This window comes from Betta splendens, chromosome 14, assembly GCF_900634795.4.
Source record: "Betta splendens chromosome 14, fBetSpl5.4, whole genome shotgun sequence".
Classification (NCBI taxonomy): domain Eukaryota; kingdom Metazoa; phylum Chordata; class Actinopteri; order Anabantiformes; family Osphronemidae; genus Betta; species Betta splendens.
Genome location: NC_040894.2, coordinates 6,382,840 through 6,406,030, shown reverse-complemented (window position 1 = coordinate 6,406,030; position 23,191 = coordinate 6,382,840). Strand labels below are relative to the sequence as shown.

At 48.5% G+C, this 23,191-nt stretch overlaps 1 protein-coding gene across 5 annotated transcripts in view; it reads left to right on the top strand.

The window, feature by feature from the left end:
- Nucleotides 1-23,191, top strand: part of gria4b (glutamate receptor, ionotropic, AMPA 4b) — a 55,372-nt gene that overhangs the window by 12,334 nt on the left and 19,847 nt on the right. For all 5 annotated transcript variants that reach the window (XR_003788133.3, XR_003788132.3, XM_029173333.3 and 2 more), the window contains exons 3-9: nt 13,623-13,862; nt 18,479-18,663; nt 19,700-19,753; nt 19,823-19,981; nt 21,106-21,273; nt 21,370-21,474; nt 22,401-22,511. Coding sequence is in view for 3 of the 5 variants with exons in the window: in XM_029173333.3 (XP_029029166.1) it covers nt 13,623-13,862; nt 18,479-18,663; nt 19,700-19,753; nt 19,823-19,981; nt 21,106-21,273; nt 21,370-21,474; nt 22,401-22,511 (1,022 nt within the window). In the remaining 2 variants the exon portion in view is untranslated. The remainder of the gene's footprint in view (nt 1-13,622; nt 13,863-18,478; nt 18,664-19,699; nt 19,754-19,822; nt 19,982-21,105; nt 21,274-21,369; nt 21,475-22,400; nt 22,512-23,191) is intronic.

Here is a 23,191-nt window from a genome sequence, read left to right as displayed (position 1 = left end):
TACGTCATCACTTCACATTTGTCCCAAAGCTCCTTTGCCCCATTTTTCTATCTGTTGCCCAAACACGCGCTCGCACACACATTCACCCATCATTTATACGACTGCACACACCCAACACTCCTCCCAGTGTTATTTCCTGTCTCCGTGGGGAGCTGAGAGTGGGTTAATGAGGCAGACAGGCCAGATGATGCTCCTTCTGGTGAAGAACATCCAAAGTTCCTTAAGCCTGCAATATGCAAGCTCCCCGTGTAAGAACTATGTAAAAAGCGGCATCGCACTGAAGGTTTGAACATGTACTGTATATCGTTTAGCAGTAATCGCCTCAGACATTGATTTGTTGAGCAAAGGTATCTCCTGGAAATCTCTTTTTATCACCCAGTAATAAAACAATCAGTAAAAAGCTTTACCTCTTTATTTAGCACCATGAAAGCTTGCAGCCAGGAACCATACTGCTGCTACTTTGAATCTTTGAATCTACATGCTAGTTTGGAAATGGGCTTTGGGAGCATCTGATGTTTACCATGTTTATGTAACACAAGACTAAAAGGATCAGCGACAACTGTCTAAAGTTTTAAAAGTGCCTGATAAACAAGAAAAGCCATTTCCTGCATCAATCAAAGCACATTATTGAATATAGTTAAACCAAAATCCAGTAGTTATAGATTTATAGTGCAATAGTCAATGCACGTTTGCACTGCAAGGATAACTTTATAAGATTTATGCACACAGCACTGGATTAACACCCCGAGTTTGCACTTTAACAAGGCGCAGTCCACACAGTACGTGTGTGTTTACAGTCTAAACGCTGACACTCTGAGGTTTGTCTGTCAACCTGTGTTGCTGTGATAGTACTGTAAAAAGGAAGTGTGCTCATCAGGGAATAGAGGAGAGGGAGGAGACGCTCTCTGATGTGTCTAATATCAACACACACACACACACACACACACACACACACACACACACACACACACCTGCAAACACAGCTACAGGCTCCTTGTTGATGTGGTTGCCACTGGAGAATAAAGTTTCAGTCAGGTGTCTCCTGTAGTTTCTGTTTATTCCAACAACAGTGATGGAACTTTAATGATCTCCACAGGGAAATTGGCGAGACAGCAACAAAGGTAAAGGAGGACACAGTGTTCGGGAATTCAAGCAGTCAGATTCAGTCAGAGTCAGAGGCGGTTCAGTTCTCGGGACATAATCCAATAATCCAGTTTCAGATGTACAGTAGCGCATGTGAATCATAAGCAGGGTCAAACCTGATCAAGCCTCTTGCCACAGACCCTGATGAAGGTCATGAGCCACAACACTTTGCTCCAACAGACAAAGAGGCATCCGACCTTTTGCTTTGCGCCTTTTTTCCAACCTTGGCGGAAGTTGCGGTCTCGTTTGCTTCGCCCTGCTGCAGACAGCCCAACTGTCAGCAGCGCGCCCAGCTAAATCTGCGACGCGTGGAAGTGAACAGCATCTGAATAAATAAATAAACCGGAGCCAATGGTTTTAATTAGCAATGTCCACGCTGACGGCGAGCTCATCTGCTGGTGCACACAACACACTCCCTGTCTCGGCTTCAGCGAGAGAACGCAGGTGCATTAAACCTCTGAACGGCTCTAAGATTCAAATAAAAAAAAAAACTGAACACTGAACAACACCGTGGAGCTTTTGGTTTTGGTCCTGTTAAAACCCATTGGGTGCTGATTTGGAACTCGGCGCGGCGGAAAACCAGAGATTGCAGCCAGTGAAATCAAAATAATGTAGCGTAGCAACCTGCAGGTTAATAACAGGGGAGCAGAGACATTGGTGTCGCAGACGTGAAATAGTGCAGGTTAGTCCGGGTGCTGCGTTCTGACATGATCCTTCTTGCCTTTATTTTACTTTATACTCGGACTCATCTATTACATACAGCACAGCTACATGGAAAATTAACTCCCGAAAGGGTGCACTCAATGTAACTTGACAAATTAAGTTAAATGTTATGGAGCCAGGCCCAGAGGTATTTGGACAAAGACTGACTTTTACGGCTGTGCCTTTATTTACAGCACCGGCGTGGAGCTAAAGTGAAGCTACGGACGAAGCCGCAAATAGATTTTTTTGCTTTATACAAAATCGTATTGTCTTTCATTTTATGTTAACTAAACGTGTAAATTCTGCCCCACACCAACGGGGGGACGTTGACGGGCAGAGTAGAGGACTCCACTGGTCTCACGCAGGGGTGAGGAAAACAGGCAGGCGCCCTGACATCCACTTTCTGAATGTTAGGTTAAACGAGGCACCGGGAGCCACACTTAAGGTCAGCAGCCATTGTTTCTGAGGCCTGGCCACAATCAGTGGTTTCATATTGTACACTCTTAATATATATATATTAGTTCAAGGTCATCGGGCTCTAGGATCATATGATTCTGTAGATTCAAGTAGGTTATTTTTGTGCAGAGTAAAGTGCAGAGTTTTGTCCCAAGTTAAAGACCACAGCAGCACTTTAGGAGTCTCGACCCAATCATGTGATGAATGAATGGCTCTGTCTGAGCCAGCGGGGAGACCTCTTAGAGGTGGAAAGCAATTAAACACACACAGGTTGAATCAATCCACTGTACCGCGCTTTACTGGAGTGAAACAGTGGCAGAAGGAGGCGAGAGACCTAAGGAGCAGAGTTACGCACCGCCATGTCCGACAGCATTAATAGCTGAACAAATACAGAGGGAGGACACAAATGGCCTGCTGGGAAATGATGCGTTCGCAGGCAGCTGGGAAAAAGGAGAGCTGAAGAGAAGGTGAGACTGAGAAAGGAAAACGTCGGGGGGGGGGGGGTTCAACAGATGGAGATCGAAAGATATTCATACAAACAACCACGTTTGGAGTTTTTTGAATGCAACATTTTTTAACTAACAAAAGTTTTAACTGACCAAGTAAATCAAACGTTTAGCAAAGAAGAAGATGCTAATACTTTGTCCGCCGCGATGCTTTGACTGTGCAGTGATTGTTGTGTTGAGGCGTACAAATGTAACACTGGCTTTGCGTTATTCATGCTTTTAATAATACATGTTGCCTAACGTGGCGTTCACTGCATATTTCACGACGACGCGGTGGATGTAACATGGGCCCGCGTGCCGGAGCACTTGCTCGACAGCGGCTGCCGCGAAGCCCCGGGGGGGGGGGGGAACGCGAGGCCTCTTACCTGTAGGTTCCGTGCTTTCGGCGATGTCCTCGCGTCTGTTTGTATGTACGCGGAGGGACCTAGCGGCTGCACCCAGATGGTGTTTGACAGTGATGCAGCGTTACTGGAAACCCTACGCGCACCGCATGCTACGCGCCCGCTAGCGGGTCCGCCGGTGCGGCCCGACATCCCGGCATCGCGTTGCCTCCTCGTTAGCCCTCCCATGTGGCCGCCAGGGTTTTAAATGGAAACATGCTTCCCGAGCACCGGCGCCCAATCAGCGCTTCCTCCCTGCGTGCCCCTCTCCTTCACACCGGCCGCTTCGCCCTCTCATGCGGCGCGTCGGGTCAGGATCCCGCTCTTTTTTCTCCCACCCTCTGGGGGTTGAGCGCCTCAAAGGGTTAGAGCGCTAATTAAAGCCGTCTGGTCTTCCTTCACTCAGAACCACACGAATGGCTCGGTGACAGTTATCTGCCATCTTTAGCTTGAATAGGAAAACACAGCAGCTTCTGGTGGGCTGTGGAGCTCCACCACTTTGATCTCGACCAGCGCGTCATAACAAGTATGCATAAAATATGGTATCAGCGATCAGCAGAGAAAAAATAACACTGGCGTTGAGCGTTTTAGTGCTGACACAGTGCCGACATTAGCATTTAGCTGGAAGCCTTACAGAGACATGACCTATTTTGGTTAAAGATACCAAACTACCAGGCTTCTTTTTAAGTTGTGTTATTGTAATACCTTCAAACGTACTTTATTGTGAAGAGGAGCTGCTCCCGCTACGTCAGACCTACCAAACAGAGCATTTCAAGGAATAGCTTTTCACCGACAACCTAGTTTGTGTTGTTACCTCTACTTATAATTGTGATTTTTCTATTATGGAGTCTCTTCCTTTGAGTCGCTTGTTTGTTGTTCTCTGAGTATTGTCATAAGTCAATGCCAGTTTCCAGTTGACTCAATGAAACGCTCAGCCGGCAGCGGTGTGAACCTCCCTCGGCCCTCATCGGCGTATCCAAGGCGATGATGATGGTTTGATTGTGGCTGCAGCGTTCTCTCATCCTGATAAACCTCGGTAGAGACGTGACGTTCTCTAACCTCCAGCAGCACCGAGTCATCGCAGCGTTTACTCTCCTTTTACACGTTTTGATAGACGCCGGTGGAGCGATGCAAGTGCCTCCTGGCAGTACCTGGCAACCCTGGCAGTCGACGCTGGCTCTAAGTTGTAAATCACTGCCTGTCCCCCTCCCTGAACCTCCCCCACCCCGTGTATTTGCAGGGTAACTCAAATATATTGTGTGCTTTCTGATATTTTCTGCTTGTCTGAGCTGCTTTCAGCAGTATCTAAAAATAGGACAAACATCTCTACAGTGGTTCGTGCAAGGTAGCAGCAGGACAGAACATGTCAGCTGTGTGACAGCAGCAGTGGGTCTGGATGAAACCGTTTATTCACCGGCACGTCTGACTGACTACATGTGTAAAACTTTAGTGAGGTCTGTTTATTAGGAACAGGAATTGATGCCACACAACATGTCTAGTCTGGGTAGTTTACGTTGTGTCAGTTGGTGATTGAATGTTTTACTCTATATTTGACTCTAATAAATAGATAAATAAATAGAAGGTCAGGCATTTAATTTCAAGTTGAAATCAAATGCAAAGCAACCTTTTTCCCACCAGACCTCAGGTCTGACATGACTATGATGAAAATCATTTCTGGAATGTTCAAAGAGTTTATCCATGGAGCCTCGGAGGCCGTGCCGCTCGTAACGTAAGCAACTCTGAAACGAAGGCTTCCCTTCTTTCAACAGACGCCGCCGCCTCGGTGGATTAATGTGACTAATACTGTCATGAATGGAAGTATAGGGTATGACGTAATTGAGATGCAGAGAGTGAGAAGGTTGCATTATGTAAGGAGGAGGTGTGTGACGCGGCAGTGTGTTTGGATTGTGTTGTGTCATGGGTGCTTAGATATCAGCCCCTGTTCGGCCCTCTCTCTCTCTCTCTCTGTTGTCCTCCTTTTGCCCTCAACCTTTTTCATCCTCTTGTCTCTCTTTTTCCTGACTCATAGCTTTGATTTACTTCCCCCACCCAAAACGCACACACACACACACACACACACACACACACACACACACACACACACACACACACACACACACACACACACACACACACACACACACCCTGCATGTGATGAATATTCATCTGTTTTTTTAACCTAAATCCAATCCTTTCACTGTTTACCCCATTGCGCTTAAGACTTGAGAGCTTGAGGAAGTCCGCGTGTGTGTGCGTGCGTGTGTGCGTGCGTGTGTGCGGGCGTGTGTTTGTGTGTGTGCGTGCTCGTTCTCACTGAGGTTTATGCATCTCTGAGGATGAGCAGATCTGACAGCATCAGCCGAAAAAGAACTGTTGTCCTCAGACCTAGGATCTCCCAACTCTGTTGGTGTGTGTTTGCATGCATGTGTGTTTGTCGCTCTGCATTATTGTGTGTGTGAGTGTGGGAGGATATGCTGTCTCAAAAATCAGTAAAGCAGCGTTTCTTGAACCAGTGTGCTTTCTCTTTCTGAGTGCCCTTCCCTGAACACGACCCAGTCTGTGCGTGCACATGTGTGTGCCCGCTCATGTGTGCACTCCTATGACCCACAGAGCCTATTAGCGATAATATTCCTGTGTGGGTTGCCATGCCGGGCCCCACAGTGTGGCTCTGAGCGGAACCCGGGGCTGACAGCGGACCAGCATCCACCTGACTGAGCAAGGCAGGGGGAGGCCTCGTCGCGTAGCTCTTCCCCGAAGCCCAGACTGTGCTTTCTGATCATCCACTGACTCATAAACTATTAGCTCATGCTAACCTAGTTCCATACGCCACTGCTGGATTTCATGATAACTCAGCCGAGTCTTTAATATTGTAATATTTTACATATATACATTGTGCATTCATCATGTTTAGCCACATCGACCTTCCTTGTTTTTACCCAGTAGCACTGCGATGACACTAATTGTTGTGTTTGCCTTGATTATATAGGTCCGTCCTCATTTTCCTCATTGTTGCTGCTGTTTTTATACGGTGACCTTTCAACATATGTGTGTTGATGTTTAGTATAAGCGACGTAGTACTAGAAGTATAAATGCAGTACGCCTCTCCCAGGTTTACTCCAATCACAGAAGAAAACGGTATCCTCAGGTAGTGTACAGTAAGTAACACTGAGTCTGTTCAGATTTGACTGAGTTACAACTCGGGGTAGGAGCTCAAATTTGGACTCAAATTGCAGTTCATGCCTCAGGGCGCTCTCTGGTTTCATGGTTTGAACAACCCAGAATTACAAATGTGTCCAAGCAGCAGCTTCATTCTGCTTGTACACCACAGACAAGAACTATATCCTTTCACGTTTAACCTTTTGCTGCAAAGCTAAAAAGAAATCATTTGAAATCTTCCTTTTTACTGAATTACCACTAGAGTGTCATAATTAGCTGTTTACAATATTAACCTATATATATAATGCATGTGTGGATTTATGTGACGTGTACTACACTGCAGTAGCTGTTAGCTGACACTGGTCGTGTCTCTATTGAACAACAACACAACTACACTGGCCAAGTCACCTGTGGAGCAGAGGAATGTGTAGCAGCTGCTGTAAATCAGGCCGTGCAGATATGAAGCAGCAGCAGTGGTGATTGCCAAGGGAGCCATGCTGCAGCTTATTGGTTTTCTCACTTGCTCACATTTGGGCTTTTGTGTGTGTGTGTGTGTGTGTGTGTGTGTGTGTGTGTGTGTGTGTGTGTGTGTGTGTGTGTGTGTGTGTGTGTGTGTGGCCTTTATGTGAGGACTGGACCCATTTAGGCTGATAAAGCATCGCATTTAAAGTTGTAGGGAAATTGGGTCTATATTTATATGAGCCTCGGAAGAAGAAGCAAGGCAGCAGGGTGTTTTCAGGTGAGGAGGGATGGGCTGCAGAAAAGGGCCAGCATGCGTCATAAACACATTTTTCCCCCAGCGGTGATTCTATACCATGAATTCTTTCCTGGATGGTATGAGATGAGGGAAGAAAAGCAAATAAAATACATAAACCAGGCCTAAACCAGGAAGTTAGTGGTAGAAAAAAGGGAAACAACTTCAGCCTTCTGCTTGAAAACACTAAACTTTAGTGATGGTTGACTCTACTGATACACATCCCAAAATAGAATGACCTATTCTGAACGATTTAAACTCAGCTGCAACAACAATGCTACTGATGTTGTAGAAAACGATGACCATTTTTCAAACCACGATCGGGCTTTAAATTTAGAACTTATCATAATGTTCATTCATTTGCTGCATTACTGTATCATGTAAACACCCATTTGAGTGTCTCTGAATCACAGATTTGATGGTTCAGTCCCGTTTGTCGAGCTGACACTCAGTTCTTCACGTGTTGTCACTCTTTGCCCGGCGTCTGTCTGTCAAACGATCGGCTGCTGAAACGACGCGGTTCCGACAGCGGCGGGAACTCAGAACCGCGTGCGTTATTACGGGTCGGACTCCGGGTTCGCAACCTCGCGCTCGGGGGATCAATCGGGCTGTTAACAAAGCTGCAGATGAAAACCTGCGTAGAATAGAAAAAAAAAAGCTTCCGCTAAAACGGGCCTGAACTGTAAGAAACGGACAGGAACCGAAATTAAGCGAGCCGAGGACGGACGAGCTCATCTATTTATGGAGCCAAACGACACAAAACGAGGCTCTGATGTCGCTATTGATTTTTCTTTCAGGTTTACAGTAAGAGAACATGAAATATGTGGCGTTCATATGCTGATGGAGGCTCCAGAGCAGAGCTGCTGTGAGTTCTACACGTGACTACACATAATCTGCGACTCTTGTAATCTTCTTTTTTTTATTATATGATTGTTACTACTCAGGTTTTCCCTGACAGCCCTCGAGGCAACACCTGAAAGCTCTCATTTAATCGATTCTCCGAGCATCACAGCTCAAATTTAGTTCCGGGCCCCGATGCACAAAGCCCACAGACAAGATTGAAAACGTACGCAAACGCGTGACAGCGCCTCCGCGTTAACGTGGGTCTAAAGGGGCCGTGGACGTATTCCGTCTCCTGAAGGCGCCATTACGCGTCACAGTCGCAGGAGCACAGGTGTAAATAATGAAGTTAATGGCGGCTGAAGCCCGTTTCGCCGCTGTGCTGCGCGGTCGCGGGTGGAGCGGAGCCGTGGGTAACGCCGTTAGCCACGCCGTTAGCCACGCCGTTAGCCACGCCAGCGCTCGCTCAAACCTAAACGTCTACTGTGAAAGGAGAGCTTAGAGCTTATGGCTTCGCTCCACCTTATCTGGTCAGAATGTCATTCAGCAGCGGCGCCGGCCTGTTCACGTCACCTCCACCTCCACCTCCACCTCCAACCAGGAGTTCTTCTTCTCCGCTGCCTCACTTTAACCTTCACTTTCTCCGAACGGGAAACTGGTTTGATTGGCTCTGCTTCTAATACACCCCCCCCCATCTCCCCCCTGGTCTTCCCCCGCTTGGTTAGCTCATGTTTAATGGATGCTAAGTGGTGAAGGATTTACGAGGAGTTTAGTTCACTCATCCCTTGGTGCTTTCACTTAAAGTATCCTCGGCTGGAGCGTGTTGTGCCTCTCGGTGATTCCTCTGGGCGTCTCCACATTTAGGCTTTATTAGTTGTTGTCGTTTGTGTTGTTTCTACCGGGGAGTCTAATGTGTGCTTTACCTCCCCGGTAGCTGGTGGTGGGGAGGGTTGGGGGGGGGGGGGTCAGGGGCCGGCGGCGTAGTGTATGGCTGACTTACTGCGATAGCCGTTCTTACCCATCTGTCGTACTCCCACAAGGCCGACGGCACCAGAACCAGGAGTCCACTGGAATTGTGTTGTTCCAGTTGCATTTTCATTGTTTTTTTTTTTTTTATAATCGGCCAACATTTGCTAATAACCTTGTGGTACTGTACCTCTAATTAGCTTAGAGTTGCACCTCAGGCCTGTGCAGGGACATGCGGTTGGCGGTGTGTGGAGCGTTGCCTAATTCCCCATACCCCCCCCCCCCCCCCCCCCCCCCCACACACACACACACACACCTCCGCCTCGGCCAATCTTTAATTCAGGACGTGGTGGGAGGTGAAGTCGAGCAGACAGAATGCGTTGCGGCACGGTGGAGGTCTGCAGCCAGACATGATCTCTCTTATGCATTGTGTGGCCCACCATGGCGTCCACTGAGACCCCCCCCCCTCCAGTAGACGGCAACGGAAAAGCCGTGCGCACAAGCGCGTGCATGCGTGCAACATTGACTCGACCGCACGGGAGCGCGGGCCGTTCAGTCTGACCCACAAACAGGGAACGAAAGGAGGCAGCAGGACGCTGCACCGTAGCACCTCTGGCTCAACACATCACACCATCACATCTGGAGAACTCATTGTTGCCTCTAGTCTTTGACCAGAAAGAAAGAAAAAATCTTGGCAGCAGAAAATGAACCCTGGAACACGTTGACATGTTGCTACTTACTACAAATCCATTAATTAAAGTGTTAAGTCGAGCCCGTTTTCTGGCTCCAATGATGCTGATTGTCCACTTTTCACGCAGCTTTTGTCCGTAACACAAGGGAAACCTATTAACGAGCTAAATAAACCTCAAAATAACAGCGAGCCCCACCGATGCCACTGTACTGTGCCTAACGAGAGTCAATATAAGTGTAGTGGCAATTGAGTGATTGCCTGCCGCTGAGTTCCCCTTAAACATGGCCGCCTGCCCACAGCGAACAGTGTGCTCGGTCTGTAAAATAGGGATGCTTCCTTTTCATCTGGATTGCTCTCACAAGAGGCTCGTATTGACTGATACATTGCTGAAGCTATTACAGACACAATAGGGGCTTCAGTGCCCATTCTCTTCGTAAAAGAGACCTCCGCTCATCTCGCTGCGAGTCAATGCAGATGTCTTGTGACGATCACGCACAGTTAAAGAGCTGATGGTTGATGCTGTGAAGTGGTTGTTTGTGTGAATTTTCGGACACACTTGGAAAGTTTCTAACACTGAATATAATATAAAGTGTCTTTAAAATGATATTGGGTTGATTTGCCAGTAAAATATTTCAGCTTGTTTGATAGATAATGACCAAAACAGACGAAAAAATCCTTAAATACAGGAGGATAAACCACCTCCTGCCCAAAATGCATTTGCCATAACTCATTATTGACTCCTTAGGAGAAAGCATTGGTGGTTTCCTTTTCTCTAAAACAAGCTGTAAATACTGGAGCTTGGTTCTGTGTAGCTGCGATCGATGTATTGACAGGGCAGAGGTCGGGGGCAGTCATCATCAAACTGGCCGGCGCTGGGGGGGCGGGACCTGACACCTGAGAGGCCGAGGGGGAAAATGTGTCACTGGCACCGGGCCAGTTAACCGAACCGGGTCCGGGTCTGACGGTACCTCAGGCTCACCTCGCTGCCGCAGTGTTAATTCCCACTCTCGATGGCGCTGATGTCAGAGGAGTGTTATGTAAAAAGAGGCGGGAGCTTGTGCTGCGTTGCTCTGTTACTGTGTCACATGCAGGACGTCTGGCCCATTGATCAAACACAGTGTGTGTGTGTGTGTGTGTGTGTGTGTGTGTGTGTGTGTGTGTGTGTGTGTGTGTGTGTGTGTGTGTGTGTGTGTGTGTGTGTGTGTGTATGATCTGACCTGCTTGTGCAGTGGAGTGTGCAGCCAGCGGATGCTGTTTCAGGGTCACTGCTGGTGTGGGACTAAATGGACCAGTCCAGGAGACGGGCCTGTCACTATCGGGCCGCCCACTCCCTGTCACATCACCACTAGGTCATACGCTCTGATACAGCGTGACTCTGACGGATCATCACCATTGGCCTCTGCTGTCTCCTTTTGCACCGCAGCCGCACTGCTCAGGATTCTCCGCGAATCTTTGTGTCTCGAAACACATGCGGGAAGTGACGCGTCTCCGGCTGACGACGAGTCGCTGGCGTTTTTCTCCCAGAAGCAACGAACGCTGACAAAAAAAAAGGGCAGAGTGACACCGGATCCACAGAGATTTAGACCCTGAGCTGGGTATTTGCGAGTATTTCCGCATCATCGTTCAATGAAAAGCATTGAACTTGCTTTAGAATACTGTAGAAACCAGTCCCCACCCTACAGCATCTATGCATAGACAGAGTCCCCGTTGTTCACGCTTCTGCTGAAATCCTGCTTCGTTACCGAGGCGGTCGGTTTTAATGGAACAAATAACCCTCATCATCTGCCATTTGGCGAGCGCCGGCCGCAACGCCAGAGCCGCTCCGGCCACGAGGCTCCTATTGGCAGCAGGAGTGTGTGCAAATGTGACCTTGAAATACTCCAGCATCTGACAATCTGTATCTCAAAGGCAGCAGACTGAACAGCTGTTTCAAGACGCCCAAACCATAAGCTGCGGTGTTTTATTTCCTTCTTTCATCTGACAAGAAGAAGATCATTCTTTTTCATTTTAATCTACACTTCTCACAAAGTAAAAGCATTGGGACACTGAGCGCTTGCTCAGAAAGTCATAGTTTAGACTATGACATAAATGTGCCTTGTTCATCACAATGGCTCCAGTTGTGGCTTTTATATATAAGTGGGTCCTTCAGAATAAAAGCAGAACAATCCATAGTGAATTCTGCTGCATCTCAAAAAGTAATATAATATATGTTCATATAGAGTTGAGTTATTTTAATCTCTCTGCTTTTTACTACTAGTTTAGTCCGTGTTGAGTCCCAAATGTCCATAATTACTGATCAATTATTTATTAGTATTGACTTTGTTGGTTCCCGGAGTCATTCCAGATTCCGATCACTGACCAGCAGGATATCGATGCTTGGTTATTAGAACCTAGTATTTCTGCATTTGGCAGCGGAGCATGTGCAGAGAGCGTGTGAACTGACGTAAGGATACAGGCAAGTGTGTCTGTACTGATGTCATGCCGTCCCTCCAGGGGGAATCAGTGGGCTGTGTGGATTTTCCAACCTCTGTACTCCTTTCCTGGGTGAGTGGACACGCTCTCTGCCATGCCTCTCTCCAGAGAGCCTTCATAACTCATCACTGTGGGCTCTTCGGGGAGCTGGTGCAGCCATATGTGCAAATAACGCTTATTTTGCTCCATAGTGCCGTCTTCTTTCCAATTAAATAGACTGACTGAGGCGCATTGAAATGATTGTATGCAGATTTTCATCATCATTTTGTGCTTTTGTGTGTGTTTCCAGTCCTATGGACCCATATACTGTATCTCTGTTATTACCGTCCCACCCAACACTGGAGCTGACTTTAAACAAGTCATGACATCAGCTGTGATAATTCAACAAACCCAGTTCAGGCCTGACTCCCTAATACTTTACTTCCTGGCGCCGCTACGAGCCCTAATTATGTGTGCAACAACAGAAGCATGTCCCGTTTCTGTGCCTCGTCTCGCTGCGGTCTCTGTCTCTACAGCAGCGCACTGCACTCTGCATGGAAAACAATGGGTTTGTCAGGAAAACAGCTTTGTTGTTTACTTCCCACCCCCCATTTTCCTTTAACAACAGGAACATCTTGAGCTCCTTCCTTCAGTTCGCCACTCGCTCTGATTCTCGCCGTACACAGAAACTGGCAACGGATGCTCATTATCTTCCTTTTCTGTGTGTGTGTGTGTGTGTGTGCGTAGAAGTGGGCAATTATACTGTGACTCTTGTAAACAGCCAAACCTTCCTATAATGAGGAGATTTCCTTAAGCAGGACACGCTGCGTATGTGTGTACAGCACAGCTTGTGTAGGCTTTATGCAAATGAAAGGTTCCCACTTAATTCAAAGCCTGACCAATAAAACGTAATAGACGCGGGTTCGCTTTGTGCTGTTCTGAGCAGCGCCGGCCTGAACGCGCTGTGCCTTGTTAATGGGAGAAACGTCCTCTAAAATGTAAACACGCCGAAGTGAGGACGATTGAGCGCGTCGCCGGGAAACGCTGGCGCCGCGGCCGCTGCTGAAAGGGCGACGGGAACGGCCTCGGATGAAAGCGCGAGAGGAAATGGACGCGTTGGGGTTTGATCTCTGTTTGCTGCATTCAGACGTTCCCTTGAAAGGATTTAAAGTGGTAATCAGGGGAGTAATGGTTTATTATTTGTGTCCAGTCACAGTGCTAAGTGCTCTTTGCTATGGTGATTTTCCTTTTTGTACTACGTTACCCAGCATTCATCAGTCATTCGTACCGAAGCAGACGGCCATCGCTGCTCATAATAACCACACAATGTGTTTGTTTATCCCAAGCGTGCCGATGACATCACTTCCTGTTTGTTTATCAACTATTTTCTTGCTGTGTTTACATTGCTGTTGTTTTGCTCCCAAAATATGAAATTATGATGAGAACACTTTGATTCACTGTGATGTTCCATTATTGTAAATATGTGGATTGCTCTCTTTAGCAAACGCCTTATTTCTGAACTGTCTCCATCAGTGCTATGCAGTAAACGTGCTGACCGTGTTCTTTCTTCCCCCCAGTTTGCTCCCAGTACTCCCGCGGTGTCTTCGCCATCTTCGGCCTGTACGACAAGCGCTCGGTGCACACGCTGACGTCCTTCTGCAGCGCCCTGCACATCTCCCTCATCACGCCCAGCTTCCCCACCGAGGGCGAGAGCCAGTTCACGCTGCAGCTGCGGCCGTCCATCAGGGGCGCGCTGCTGTCCCTGCTCGCCCACTACGAGTGGAACAAGTTCGTCTTCCTCTATGACACCGATCGGGGTGAGTTCTATTTCATATTAAATCACGGTCTAACTTAGAAAAGGTCCTTGAGTCTAAAAATGAACCAAAACCCACTGAGGTGTTGAACTCGCTGCCCTTGTGCCTCCTACATGAGAAACACACACGTGTGACAGGATATACCGCCAAAGTAATGGCTGCCTTCATCCACAACATGTCTCCAGGCCAACAAGTGATCAATCTTCCACTGCAGCTGCTGTTAGAAGTGTTGTGGATGCAGCTGGACCCCTTTCTTTATCTCCTTCTGACCCGAGGACGGAGCTTATGGCTCATCCTTATGTTTCTTCGCCTCATACTCTGTGGCAGCTTCTGTGTCTCTTCTTTCCCTCTTCATTTTTCCAGTCACCCGCCCTGTCGCTGCCTCTCGTACCCCACATACGCCCAGAGAATCACTCGATTTTTGTCAGATTTCCATTACAAGACAGAATGGATATGGGCTGCTGCTTACTGCGTTCATACATTTTCCAGAGGGTAGTCGGGGGTTTTCATTGGCTCTCTCTGCTGCTGTGGGGACTGCGGTGAACATTGGAGCAGCCTGAGGACCGCATCAGAGCGGCCTCCCTTCAGAACCGCTTCTTTGTCTCTCATCTCGGGTCGTGCACGCTTGACTGGGCAAAATGGCCACTTCTCCATTCAACAAAACCTGCATGACCTGGTATCGGATCAAGTGTTCCTGCTGGAACGCAACAGAAAAAAGTTTTGAGTGTAAAAGCCGCGATGCTCCGCAGGGTTCGATATGGTGTCAGTGAAATGAATATAGATGATATTCAACATGATTTAGAACAGATCAACTAACAATCCACCATAAAGCCATGGAGAAACTTTCTGCCGCTAATGGCTTTTGCTATAAGACAACTCTCACATTCATTCATCACTTCGGACCTTAAGTTGTTTCTTACTCCTAAAATGTGGAAGTGGCTTGTTACAAGCGTCTGATCACCGGTGGCTTGGATTCTCCCATTCTGTTGGAGCTGCTGTCACATTAACAGCAGGACGTGCTGCATCTGAAAGATGAGACACTGCTTACAACACAGCAGCTTAGCATAACATAGCGGTTTCACTGTGGGCAACGGTACCACCCACCGAGGCTACTACTATTCCCTAAAAAGCATAATCCAGTATCATTTCAAGCCCTTTTTTCAGCGGAGTTCTTCAGAATATTTATCTACAGTAATTTGATAAATTATCTCTATAGGATTATAATTGGATTGATGTTTTTGTGGAGTCAGACATTCAAAGGAGGCAGAATTGCATATTTTTGAATCTTACATATGTCATGGCGTGTCTTTGCATGAGTCTGTGTGTATGCACATGTCAGCGGCGCCTGAATGGATTCGTATGCACCGTATTAGTGTTCCTGAAGCGCGTGCAAGTGCCTTTCAGGAGGGTTTTAGGTGCAGGCTGCAGCACTTTGGCCCCAGGATTTTTTTCACACAGGACCCGGCATTCATCCAGTATTGACCGTAATGTAGAATCAGCCCACGCATGGCCGCGCTCAGTCAATGAGGGCTAGTCTGATTCCCTGCGTCAAAGTACCACAAACACACCAGGCCGTGTACAGTAGTGATGTATGGGTGCTGCTCCTATTAGCTTCCTAGAATCCCCACAAAGGCAAATGAATAAAACACTTAAAGGGAAAAAATAATTAAATTATAGGAGGAGAGGGGAAGATGAAGCGCAGCACTGTAAGCAGACGAGTGAAAAGGAGATAAAAGGGAAACAGCTGAGATGAGAGGAGGAAACCAGCAGCAGCTCAGCCACAGTGAACTCAGGCCTTAATGAATGGTTCATTTTAACAGCGTACGCCTGAAGAGGGGAAGGAATAGAACCAGAAAAATGCAGAAAGCCCACACGCGAGCCCAGATGTGCACCCGCCACTTCGCGTCTCCACCAGTGCAGTTGTTTCCGGCGCGGCGTCCGGCGCGGCTCCAATCTGGAGGCCGCGCGCGGCGCTAGCGTCGCAGTCGCCCGCGGCCGTGTCTTTGACGCTGACGCTGATTGTGGCTGGCTGCCGCTCCGCACACGGCCTCCAGGCTACACGTTTATCAGCTGGTAATCAGCTGGCCCTTTGCACGCTCTGCCGGCCTCGGCCCCACGCGTCTGCAGCCTCCTGGCCGTGCACCGCGTGCACCGCGAAGCCCAGTGTAGTAGTTTAGTTTAGTGTAATTATTATTTGAAAAGACTCATCAACCACATCATTATGTTCCCAAACCTTCAATAAAATTACAATTACTGCAAAGATTCAGACTCAGTAATAAGTTTATTTTCATATTTAGTTGCAAGAAGCTGAAATAAATGAAGTGGAACGTTGCTTTTAAAGATTAAATTAAAGAAGTTTCAAGTATGGACAGTGAAGGTCGCATCACCTTTTTACTGGACACGTCCACCTTCAGAAGGTTTGAGCGCCCACCAAGACAGAGGCCAAGCTCCACAGCAGGACAGCAGCCGCTCGCTGTAATGGCCGCGCGCGCGTTCTCACCACGGCCCACGAACAACGAGCCAGAACAGCTGCTCATTTGTAGCTAAAACAGCCCTCGTCGATGCAATCGATAGCGGCAAAGGATCCGCAGCTTCCACAGGGAGCTGTTTTCAGGCCAGCCTGCGGTTTCCCGACCTGCAGAGTCAGATGTTTTCAGCGTATTTCACTTGTACGGGATTCTTCTTCTGTAGCAAATAGACGAGAGGCTTTGAGTTAGATTCAGGTACCAGGTCTGATCCGCCTGCGGTGCCTGATGGGAAGAAACCAACATTGAAACGCTGAAGAAATATTCACTCCAGGAGAAGTGAAGACTTTTAGGAAGAAATCATATTCACTGCAAACTTTAGAAATCCATAAACATTTAGATTTCATTCCAGAACAGAGATTTAAATTGTCCTTTTTTAGGGTTTTGGTAAAAGTTAAAATTTTGCTGCTGTTGACGTCTTAATTAAACAAGCAGCCTTGTTTCAGTTCATTTAAATAAATAATAATAATTACAAACATAATTGTCAATAGTGATAAAATGTTATCAAGTTAAATGTTTAAATGTAACTTTTAAAGCTGTGTTTATGTAGCAAAGATCTCATCAAATCCCATTTTACGTTCAGTTTTTCTAGCTTTTGCAGCCTCGCTGTCTTCTGGGTCCAACTAGGGAAATGAACAATGATCGCCTCTCACTGGGCTCCAGCTTTCTAGCAGTTGAGGAGTTCTCGCCAAATTGTCACAAGCCAATTCCACCCTCAGGAGTAACCGAGGACACGGGCGCGATACTCGGCCTGAGTGTCGCCTCAACCAGCGCTGCCTCTTGGCACAGACATCCCCCTAATGGGGAGCAAGGGGCTCGGGAGGGGACGCAGGAGGTGGAGGGGGAGCCGGGCGCCAGAATACAGGTTAATCCACTAATTGGGAGCAAAGGGAGACGGGTTGCCAGATTGTGATGGCCACCAGGAGGGGCCGTTTAAGGGGGACATCTGTTCCTGCTGGAGAACAGCCGCCCTCACAGCTCCTTCGGTTCCTCGCTGACACTCGTCTTCTTTATACTCACACCTGACAGCGAGCGTCTGCCCTCTCCAGAGCCGAGTGCACCCATGTCTCCACCGGAAGCCAAGATCTGGCTGGAGGAGGATGAAAGTTTTAACGGGGCTTCAACGCCGATCCTTTTCGGAAGAAGTGTTTTTTGCCAAAGATGTGGTATCAACTCACGCCAGTTTCCTGTTTAACTGCCAATTAGGAGCAATGTGTTATCGTGACTTTCCATCTTACATCTGAACAGGGACAATGTCAACCTCAGCTTAATGAGTAAACAGAGGGGCTTTACACTGATAATTAAACAGAGCTGACAAAGTGTTACGATACTAAAACTATTATCTACATAGAATGTGTTTAGATAAACAAACCTGGATCCACATCTGATAACAATGTATTAAATATGGTAACACTCTACTTTTATTTGATTTGATGTGTTTGGTAAAACAGACTCCACCTGCTGCAGAATCTGGATCCACAGCAAACAAATAATTTAAGATGGGACATTTTGAAAAATGACAGAATTCATTGACAGGATATTTCTTCATAAAACTAAAAGTCTTTGTGGTTTATTCCAAAATTCTCATTTTATATTTTCATAATGTATTTTAAAGTTTATTCTGGGCCTTAACCAGGTGTGATGTTGGTAACGTTCGTTTAGTGCTGTATAGAGTCTGTTTATGATCAGGGTACATCTCTCTTTTATGGATCTGTTGATGTTTATCTATGTTTAGTCCTTTAGGTTTTTATGATGTAGGAGATGCACTGAAGACATTTACGTGGCCTCAAAGGAGACGCTCAGTGTGTTTTACTGAAAAAGGCTAATCCCCCCCTTCATTATCTTTACTGCTTATCCTGTTAGGAGCTGCTGGGACTAGAGCCAGTGCCAGCTGGGAGGTGAGGTACGGCCTGGACCCGTACTGGAAAGGGCCCAGTTGACTGTAGAGACTGAACCCGGGAAAAAAGAATCTGTTCACAAGAAAATAATGACAAACATATTGATTTTTGAACACAAAACCACCATTTTCCGCGCCTTTTCCGCGGAGGTCCTCCGTCAGTTCCTGAATCTGTCTGCTGTGTGTGCTCGTCTCAGGCTACGCCATCCTGCAGGCCATCATGGAGAAGGCCGGACAGAACAACTGGCAGGTCAGCGCCATCTGTGTGGAAAACTTTAACGATGCCAGCTACCGACGGCTGCTGGAGGATCTGGACCGGAGGCAGGAGAAGAAGTTCGTGATCGACCTGGAGGCGGAGCGGCTGCAGAACATGCTGGAGCAGGTGACGCCATCGTCAGTCACGGATGGTTCCGAGTGGTGGAGCCTGGTGTTTATTCCCACCGTAAACCAAACGCACACCCGCTGATGGTTTGAATCTGTTTTCCAGCGTGTTTTTGCTAATTGGGAGAATCTAAAGTTGAAAACAGCCTGTTCTGATCTCCGGTGGTGTCGCTTGGCATGAGCTCACTCGGAATCTGATTTGTGCCTTCCTCCTCCTCATCCTTCTGCTGCTCTTCATCCCTTCATCTGTCCATCTCCTCCCTGGGGCAACTGGTGTCTGTGTAATTGTTCAATTATTCAGGAAATCTCCACTCTGACATCTCTCACAGTCCGACTCTGCCGACGCGTGTACTGTACATGTCTCTGAGTCTCTGCACCCGGACAGAGCGGCGGCCGCTCCGATCCGCACACAACATCTCGCCAGAAGATGATGGACCCTGTCACACGTAGACAGCTGTAGCTCATGGGATGATGCAGCGGTCGGGGTCACTGCCAAACACACAAACATCTATTTTCTGCTGCCGCAGTGAATCCGCTCCAGTTCTCCAGTTCAGATTAACATTGGGCCTAATTATTCTGGTGCAGGACGAGAACTGAGCAAAGCTGCTCAACAACAGCAGGGACAGAATTTAGTGAGACACACGAACAAGCAGATGCTGCTTTGCGCTTTAAAGACAGACTCTTAATGATTAAGAAACACTAACACTCCTATTAAAGCTTCTTTTTTTTAGATTAATTCCTGCCCTCATCAGATGTCCAGTAGATTTTCCAGGCAGACGTCATCTTTCAAGATCAGTTTTTATCAAAGTTCTGTAGAAGCGCCGTCCCGTCTCTGGGAGCGTGAAGTGTTCACTTCCCCCAGTGAGACTCTGACGCGACTGCCTGCTCATGTGTTCAGACACCCGATCTTCCACGGGTCGAACCTGACAGCGTCGCGACGCGCGCCCACCTGCCGCACGCACCCGTTAAAGCAATTAGCGCGCGACGCGGTTCGGTTCAGTCCAGTCCGATTAACGCTGAGCTCTGCCTCCTTGCAGATCGTCAGCGTCGGGAAGCACGTCAAAGGCTACCATTACATCATGGCCAACCTGGTGAGTTGTCCTGCTGCCATTGTTCACTTTGAGTGCCTGGACTTAGACGTGGGCTGTTTCCCCCTGAAGGGCTTCAAGGACATCAACCTGGAGCGCTTCATGCACGGCGGCGCCAACGTGACCGGCTTCCAGCTGGTGGACTTCAGCAACCCCATGGTCATCAAGCTGATGCAGCGCTGGAACAAGCTGGATCAGAGGGAGTACCCGGGCTCCGACGCGCCACCGAAGGTGTGTGTGTGTGTGTGTGTGTGTCACGCGCGTGTGCGTGTGAGCACCAGGTGCCGTCATCAGCGTCAACACCGTCACGCGCATCCATGCGTCACCACCACCCACTTCGGGTCCTAGCTTGACGCCAGGCGGGCGCCCCCCCACACCCCCACCCCCCGAGCCAATCTACGCCTCCGGCAAAACAAGGACGCTGTTTTAAAGTCCAGATGTAGCCGAGTGGAAGCGACGTGACTCAGGCGGCGCGTGGTGCGCCTCGAATTAAAAGCTGACACCACGGGGCAACGCGACATGACATGAGTGTGTTTGTGCGCTCGCGTGCGTTTTCCCCACTCCATTTCCTGATAAATTGCTCTCGCTCTCTCTCTCTCTCAGAAATCCACTCAGACTAAATTACTCTGCTCCCCCATTAAGTTTGTCCACAGACCGCGTCGCGGGCGGTGCGTCTTCCTGCTGGTAGGTTCCTGCCCGATCTCCTCCGTCCGTGCGTGGTCAAGATGCCCGGGCCTCGGCGGCCGCGTCCGCGCGGCGTTGCTGGTCACTGTAAGTCACATGCCCATCGCTGTCCTACAGCGGCGTCCTGACCGAGCGAGTCCGTCCTGCAACCCGGTTGTTTGCGTGTGCTACTCGGGGCGGCTCGTGGAGTGCACCAGTCTCCACAGAGAGCCATAATGTCACAGCGAGCAGTGGGCTAATGAATAGGATTCACCCCCAGCTCCAGGCGAAGTTAATGAACTCCTGCTAGCTGGGATAATTAATGCCAGGCTGCTCCCCGGCTGGACAAAACACCGTCCTTTCCCTTTTCTTCCTCCCCTCTCCCTCGACATCTTTGTCATTCACTCAATTAGTTTTCCTTCAGCGCCAGAGGTGGGCTTCAGCGAAATGTGGCCTTCCTGGTTCTTGTGCTGGCGATGCAAATAATCAGAGGCTGCAGAGTCCTCAGGTCAAAGACAGATTGGGGGACGCTGGGAAAACGCCCTCGTCCTTGTCTATTTCCGGAAAATAATGAGAGGCGTGAAACTGCCACCGCCGCTTGAGCCGGGCCGCTGAAGCGCTTAGCTTGTCCCGCTAACTCCGAAGCTAACACTGCGGCCGGCCGGCTCTGATCGCCTCCTGATGTCCCGTAGTACACCTCAGCGCTGACGTACGACGGGGTGATGGTGATGGCCGAGGCCTTCAGGAACCTGCGCAGGCAGAAGGTCGACATCTCCCGACGGGGAAACGCGGGCGACTGTCTGGCCAACCCGGCGGCGCCGTGGAACCAGGGCATCGACATGGAGCGTACGCTCAAACAGGTGGGAGGCGAGGCCTAGCGATCGTCGCACAAACGCAAATTTGAGACTTTTGCATGTGTCTTATGTCGTGTTTCCATACTCTCTCCCCCTGTGCAGGTCCAGCTCCAGGGGTTAACAGGTAATGTCCAGTTTGACCACTATGGCCGCAGGGTCAACTACACTATGGACGTGTTTGAGCTGAAGAATAATGGACCCAGACGGGTAAAACGTCACACCACTCTGCTTTCACTTGTGTTATGGATGAGTATTTGTGCAAGTCAAGTCAGCACTGCCGTGTGCTCTAGCTCGCTCCATATATCCTCGATCCGGTCAGAGATACGTGCAGACTGCGGCCGTGCGAGGCCTCGAGGTGCAGCGATGATGCAGGATGCAGGGCGGCATTTTCCATTACCATAAATAGGCCTCCAGCATCTTTGTGCGTCTGGTGTGACAGAATGGATGCGTGAAGATAAAACTGAGGGAAAATAGAAAAACATGAGAGAGAGAGAGAGAGAGAGAGAGAGAGAGAGAGAGAGAGAGAGCGCTTGTGAGTGATGGTGAGAGGATGAAATGAAAAAGAGAGCAATCAAGGTAGAGATGAGGGGGAGGGGGTGAGGAAGTAAAGAGAAGCTCCCATCAATCAAAACCTGTCCCGGCCCCGTCTTTGTGTTCGCAGCGATGCTCCTGTCAGCACATGGCAGTGTGTGTGTGTGTGTGTGTGTGTGTGTGTGTTTATGTGTGTGTGGGTCACAGCCTCTCTCCCACTTCTTCCATGTTCCTGAATCATCCTGTTGCCCCGGCACAAAGGAGGCATCATCCAGTCGCTGCTGCTGGTCCTCGCTGGCCAGCAGCCAACCCACCGCCGGTTGCTGCCTCTCCCGGCGCGTCCACTCTGACTTATAGATGCTTATGGTCGCTGTCAAAGCTCCTGTCTGTTGCAGGATCAATATATCGCTTTCGGTGCATTACATTATTGCTCTTCATGAAATCAGCAAAAGTCCCAATGTTGTGACAAAGGAGCCGTAAAATACACAAATTATTCAGATCATAACACCCCATCCATCCTCAAGCTGCAAGCTGATCACATGGTTCTGTGCAGTGTGTTATTGCGCTGCAGGACACGCTCTCACTCGTCGTCTTCGCTGCAGATTGGCTACTGGAACGACGCGGACAAACTGGTGCTGATCCAGGACTCTCCGCTGCTGCCAAACGAAACGTCTGGCATGGAAAACCGCACCGTCGTAGTTACTACCATCATGGTAAGAGACGGGCATGTGCTCACACACACACACACACACACACACACACACACACACACACACACACACACACACACACACACACACACACACACACACACACACACACACACACACACTCCCACGTTATTATGACAGCAGTACCTGAGGGACATTGTGACACATTGTGCCTTTTCTCCCAAATCTATCTGTTTAAAACTCTGGTTGCACTGGTTGACCTCATAGAGAGGTCGCCTCACGCCTCTCTTGTTTTCAATCACCAATGCATTCATTTTTAAATTGCTCTGTTTTTTTCCTAGTATTTATGCAGATTCACGAGAGACATAAGTTTGGCTTGACTTTTAACTAACCGGGATTTTGTCTTTATCGCTTCAATAAAGACTTCAAAAAACCATCATACATCTCCAAAATGAACAAATATGACTTAGATTCATTTTTATTGCGCCAGTAAACATCTGAAAAATCCATCAGACGGCGCTTAATCAGCTGCCATTTCTTAGGCTTTTACTTAAGTCACTAAAAACTGTGTACAGCTTCCAAATCAACTGAAGCATTAGCAGAGGGAGAATGAACGTCCTTTGCATGGCATGTGAACCTCTGGCTGTAACAGTGACGTGGCTGAGTAGAGCAGGGCCCATTTAGCAGCGGAGTGGAGGAGGGGATGAGGTGAGAATGAAGAG